This window comes from Alligator sinensis, unplaced genomic scaffold, assembly GCF_000455745.1.
Source record: "Alligator sinensis unplaced genomic scaffold, ASM45574v1 scaffold1012_1, whole genome shotgun sequence".
In the NCBI taxonomy this organism is placed as follows: domain Eukaryota; kingdom Metazoa; phylum Chordata; order Crocodylia; family Alligatoridae; genus Alligator; species Alligator sinensis.
Window position 1 is genome coordinate 575,207 of NW_005842104.1, and position 6,350 is coordinate 581,556.

Below are 6,350 nucleotides of genomic sequence, written 5' to 3' on the forward strand. Positions count from 1 at the left end.
TGGGGAAGTGTGGTCACACTTGAGGATAAGCCAGCAACTCAGGCTGACCTGGACAGGTTTGCAAGGTGAGCAGATCAAAACCTGATGGCGTTCAACACTGAGAAATGCAAGGTGCTTATGAGTTAGTGTTTTTTTTACAATTTCCAAGAGTATTTTTTTCCTTTATCTTAATGCCTGTTTTACCTCAACTACTCTTTTCTCTCTTCCTTGTCAAAGATATTTTTTAATTGTCCTGTATTTTTATGAAGAGTGCCACTGACTACTAAAAGTACGATTGAGTAGTGCCAATAAATGTGGAAAGGATGTTCTCTGATCCATAGATGTTATGGTTTTATCATATCAAGGCAATCAAGAGATGCTGTCTTAATAAGAAAACTAAATAAAAAGATATCTAGGCTGAGTGACTTAGAAAAGCAATCAACACTGTGGTTTTTTATTGTCCGTTCCCTCTGAAACAACAAAGCAATTTAATGTGGAAGTAAAATGTATTCATTGATATGGTCAAGAACATTTTCTAATTATTAAATCTGGATTCCAGCTGACAAGAAATCAAATATTTTAGTGTTGCAGGACACAAGTCTGTTCTCTTTGAGGTAGAATTAGCTTTGAGAATCCTTAGTAATGTTGATATTTTAGTGCAAGTCTCAGTCTTAAAAGGTAATCATTCACTTACAGCATGGAGTGTTTCAGGGAGATGTAAAAGAATGATGGTGTCCATTACTAGTTTCTCTTGAGGAGCAGCTTCTGTGTTAATGTGAAGAACAGGAATGTTCACAGAGGGGAAAGTCCTGCCTTCATTAAAGTTGATGGGAATTTTGCCATGACCTTCAACAGGAGCAGCAGCAAACTTGAAATGAATTATGTTCCAATGATACAAGAGTGTTCTTGCTCTGAAAGGATTAAAATAAAAGCCAAAGTTTTAGCCAGTAATGTAATGAGATCATCTGTAGGAATGGATAGTTCATTTGCTCACAACTAGCCTTGTGCTGTGTCCTTATAATAGTCAGAACAACATTTTAAACATCAGTTCATAAGACATTTTAAGTCATCAGTTCATAATGCCTGCCAACTAAGAAATACTGAATCAAGAAGAAACTTGGTCCTAAGCCTTTTCTACAAGGATCAAGTGATTGGCACAATTACATCCAACTGTGTAATAGCATGAAGAGAAGTGTTTGTGGCTGGTATAGAAAGGAGGAGGGGGGAACCATAGGCAGCAAATACAGAAATGTAAGCCTTAGACTTTTAGTCCAATGTTTGATTTAAAGGGAACTGTAATCACATCCCCTCATCTCACTGATAAAGAACGTGAATCTGCTACAGTGAGCCTGGACAGAAGCCAGTGAAATACAAGACTGCATATTTTGCACTAATAAGTCAGAGTGGCACATGAAGAATGGTGATTTATATGACCTTTTAATCAAGTAAGAATATTATTATTTTAGAACATATCCACAGTGTTTAATATGCTCCACTGCTATCCATCCATGTTTGGGACTAAACTGAGCTAAAATAATAGAAAAGATAAAAGATCTATACATCCATCTATGTACCCAGTAGGACTGTTTCCTTGAAGAAGGTCATTCAGTATTTTGTTGAGCCTTGTTTAAAATCTTGTATCAAATCCTCTCTACCACCCCTGTTTCTTTAGACAGTTTTAGATTTCAGATTTAAGCCTCATAGGGATTTTTCCCTTGACATTGATATTGTATAATTCCTCCTTCCCAGGGCATTTGTACACTTCAATATTTTCACCTAGCCAAGCTTTCCAGTATACATTTAAGGAGAGTGTCTAATAAATCCACCAGTAGATGGGGATTCATAACTTCTATTTTCATCTCTGCCACTGACATATTGTGACCTTGGACAAGTCATTTGTGGCCTGATTTCTGTAAGTGCTCAGCACTTCTGAAATCACCAACATGTCTCTTTTTTGTAAAAGAAGGTTAAGCTATCTGTCTCACGTGTTGTGAGAATTAATGTTCATAAAGGACTTGGACAATGTTGGAGGAAAAATGTTCTATGAATTCAAATGATAATTATTTTAAACTTCTCTCATATCTGCCTGTTCATTCCCTGGTCATTTTTATTGCCCTTCTCTGAACAACTTCATTAAAATCTTTCTGAATATGAGGCCCCAGACGCCTACTGAATATGATATGCCAATTACAGTCACTAGATTCCTCAGAGTAGAATCGTTATTATTAAGACTGGTATGGTCTCTCATGAAGCCTTTATTATTTGAAACCTTTGAGCTATGATGTCATGCTTCAGTACATGCAGCCCCAAATTACATTGACCTCTATCTGTCCCTTCATTAAAGGCTTCCTTTTAAAACCAAAGCTACTTTCCAAACCTTAAAGCCCTTGTGTGATTAAACTACAATTTATCTGTTTGCCTAATTCTTATTACCTGGGAATTCTGAGATTGGGATTCAGATACTGTTCTATGACCTTGTCCCACTTTCCTCACTGACAGAGCTGGTCTGCATGAGCACCCTTTAGAGATGTCTCAGTGAGGAATGAAATGGCTGTAGACAGGTGACTTTCAACTGTCATATTAACAACCTGCTAGCAAAACTTAAACTGTCTACCCCATCTCCTGTCTTTTCTTCCTCAGTAACAAGGTTTCTCTCATACCCCCTCTGATCCCAGAAATGCCAACGAAACAAAAACAGCAGTTTGCATGCACCTGGGGCCTAAAGTCCACTGAAGTCTATGGACAGACTACAATGGGTTTGAGTCAGTCCAAGAACAAGATGAATCTACATATCCAGTCCCCTAGAAAATTAGGGCCACTGTCTCATGTCCAGTACCCCAAGTCACTGGATGCTTTTGTAAATAGAGGCCTTGGTCTTTCAAAGGGTTTCAATCCAAATTCCTTAATTTTGTCAGCTATATAGATTTCTGTTGTTTTGTTATGGCAAAATTGCCAATGAGAAGTAGAGAAAGAGTGTGTGTGTGTGTGTGTGTGTGTGTGCACGTACATGCATGTGTGTGTGTGTAATCTTAAAAAAGGAAAAATGCCACCCACTATTCTTTTCTCTTCTATGCTTTTCAAATCTACAATTATCCATCACAATGATATGCCAACTAAATTTGAAATCCTTGTTATTCCTGACAGGTTATTCAATGGAGGGATCTATAGCGATATTCCAGTCCACTACAGAATCATAACTGTCAGATAAAACTTGGAATCTTCCCAATGTGCAAATTACATCATGAATCTTAGAGGCATGATTGTCTTGCATTTTATGATCACTGAACTAAAAGAGATGCTCCTTATTTAACATAAGTAACATTATTCCAATATAAAACCCATTTTATGAGGTTTTCAAAGTTGTGTGTTGGGTTTTTTTACAACTTCTTAACTAGCAATAAGAGGAAGCAGCAGCTACTATCTACCTCACTATCCATTTAAATCCATTTTTGTGTGTGTTTAATAGTCTGCTAATAGTCAATTTGGAAATTATCATTTTGTTGTTGGAATGATTTAAATCTGAAAAGCCAAATAATTTATTCTGTACCTATACAGTTTCAAAGCACAGTCTAAAATTGGTTGAGGCCAAGCAGGACTAAAAAATCTCCAACATACCCAACCAAGTTGCCTATTTCTAGTAAAACATGTTGGATTTGGTGGCATCCCCCAGACCAGTTTTATAAAGATGGGTAGAAATAACAGACCCACATTGTGTAATAATCTTATTCATCCACAACAATGTTTTAATGCACCATCTGAGGATTGTGGAAGTCTAATTCTAAACCATATCCATTCATGTTACAAAATTATTACAACTTCATGACCTTGGGTGCAGTACAATTCCCTAATACTTATATGTTCTTGTTGTTTCATGTATGTTATAGGTAAGAAGTTGTGCTAGGCAACTGGACTGGTAAACAGTCACATAATAACAATGAAACTTTAAACAGAATTGTTTATCTTTTATAGCTTTTATAAATGGATCGAGCAAATACTTTCTCTTCTAATTCTTTCACAAAATTCAGGTGGAGATTTCTCCCATCTGGTTGAGGGGATGAAACAGTCATGGAAAAACAAATGGTTCCCCATTCCAGGGTTTGAATAAGTCATTGTCCCCAAATTTTATTCTGTTGCATTATTGTGAAAGGAAATTATCAGCAACTACAGATTACTATTACCACAACTCATGTTTGACCGTGAGGATGCTCATCTTCCCAAAATGTATCCCCTTATTTAATCTGTTTAATTTGGATAGCTAATTCCTCATGGATAGCTAACTCCTCTGGGAAAAGAGAATGTCTCTGTTAAGTATTCTAAATACGGGAGGCACATTAAAAAGGCTACTTCAAATAAGACGCTTTTGTAGTCACTCAGATATGACAGTGATAAACTGTATATATATATACAGTTATATATATGTTATATATATATAACTAACAAGTTAGCCACAGAAGGCCCAGTTAGTATTGTATTTATATAACACAAAAACCCTAGTTAAAACAAAAAAAAGGGGCAGGGGGGGGCTACATAGTCAGGCACTTAAAGGTTACTAAATGCAAAAATTAGATTGCCACAGAGCTTTAATTTGGCTCTGTGGCCTGCATATTTTATGATATAGCCTGATTACATGATCATATACTGACTCTTTTTCTACAGATTTCCTGTGTCATCACACCACTTAATGAGGTGCTATTCAATGTTTTGCTTAATCTTATTGTCCAATGTGAGGCTTTCTGCCTTATTTATTGCAAACTGTTCAAATCCTACTGTTGTGTCATGGTATTGGGCTACTGCATAGTCAGTGTCTCATGTAGACACCCAGTATGTAATTCAACTGTGGAACTCATGGCCACTATATGTTATGGAAGCTGACAGTTTAGCCAGATTCAAAAAAGGGATTGGACAAATTCTTGGAGAAAAGGGGCATCAGTAGTTACTAAGCACAGGGACAGCCTCTGAATGAGAACTTCCTAGGTCTTCAGCACTGGAGCGTGCAAGGGGGAGAGGAACAGTGGGGAAAAAAACCCTGGTCATACCCCGTTACCTCTCCCTTTCAGCATCCACCCTCTGCCCCTATGGTCTGACCTAGTAAATGGCAACTCATGTTCTTAGGTATCCAGGTTGTAGCTGTATTGCTCTAGACCAGGGGATGTCAACTGGGGGTACACGTACCCGAGGGTACCTGAGAAGGCCCGAGGGGGTACGTGCGGGTGGGTGGGAACGGAACGTTGCCATGCACCAACTTGCGCTTCCAGGCAGGCACCACCCGCCTGGCCGGATCCGGGGGGGCAGGGGAAGCTCACACACAGTGCCTGCCACCATTACATGTTCAGCCGCATGCCCACCTCCCACTCTGCATCCAGCTACACGCCACCCTCTGACCCCAGCTCCTCATCCAGCTGGGTGGGGGTGGCCTCATTTGGGCCTGCGCCGCATCGTGCTGCCGGGGGAGTGGGGGATGCTGGTCTATGTCTGGCCGCCAAGGGTACACTGATCCAAAAAGGTTGAAAACCTTTGGTGTAGACGGCAAGAGGAATCAGAACTCGTGGTAGAAGTGATCTCCTTTATTAAACCGACTAGATTTTTGCAAAAAAATTTCTTTTGAACTCATGTTCAGAAGAACTCTGTCCTTATCCTGTTTGCTGAGCTCTCCCAAGGAATCAGTTGCTCTGCATTCGGTCACCTTTCTAATGGAGAGGCTCTTCTAGTCTTGGTGGGCTTAGAAAGTTCCACCGTCCCCGGATTGGCCCCGAGCATCGTGACGTCATAGAGCCCCCCTCTATCCCAGCCCTCTTCTCATTTGTCCCCCCTCCACACCATTGTGTCGTCACAGTCAGCCCACGATCTACTGCTTGCATAACAAACAGGCCCGAATAAGGCGAGGGCCGGGCACCGCGGGGCCGCACGGGGAAGCCAGGCAAATCCTTCCCCTTCTGAGGCAGTCCCCGGCTCTGCTCCAGCCGGCCGTGTGCTCAGCGGGCGGAGGCACTCCGCTAGCTCCAGTGCGTGTGTGCAGGAACCAGGGAGCGGATCGCGCTGGTGGGGGCAGGAGCAGGCGCGGCCCGGGCGAGACTGGGTAGGAGCCCCCTCCGCGAGCAGTCACGGGTCGATGCCAGCTCCGCGCGGGTACAGGGGGCGGCCCGGGCAAGCGCGACTGTCCTCCCCGGACTTCGCCCCTGCGGGAGCCCGGGAACCATCACCCCACACTGCCCTGGGCGCGGCCGGTCAACGGCCTGGAGTAGCACTGGGCGTGCGGGGCCGCCCGCCCTCGGCCGCCCTGATTGGTCGCCGCGGCCGCGGCCGGATGGATGGGGTGACCTGGGGCTTCCAGCGGGAGGGAGCAGCCGGCCCGGCCCGGTCCCGCCCAGCTC

The 6,350-nt window shown here is 42.3% G+C and overlaps 2 protein-coding genes across 2 annotated transcripts in view; one reads left to right on the forward strand and one right to left on the reverse strand.

Moving 5' to 3' along the window:
- Positions 1-591: 591 nt before the first annotated feature.
- The window catches only part of LOC112550421, a 7,929-nt gene continuing 2,170 nt past the window's right edge, over positions 592-6,350 (reverse strand). The window contains exon 2 of the mRNA XM_025205104.1: positions 592-890. Coding sequence (XP_025060889.1) covers positions 662-890 — 229 coding nt within the window. The 3' untranslated portion in view covers positions 592-661. The remainder of the gene's footprint in view (positions 891-6,350) is intronic.
- The window catches only part of ELOVL5 (ELOVL fatty acid elongase 5), a 52,207-nt gene continuing 51,426 nt past the window's right edge, over positions 5,570-6,350 (forward strand). Inside the window, exon 1 of the mRNA XM_006024472.3 lies at positions 5,570-6,055. The gene's annotated coding sequence lies outside the window, so the exon portion shown is untranslated. The remainder of the gene's footprint in view (positions 6,056-6,350) is intronic.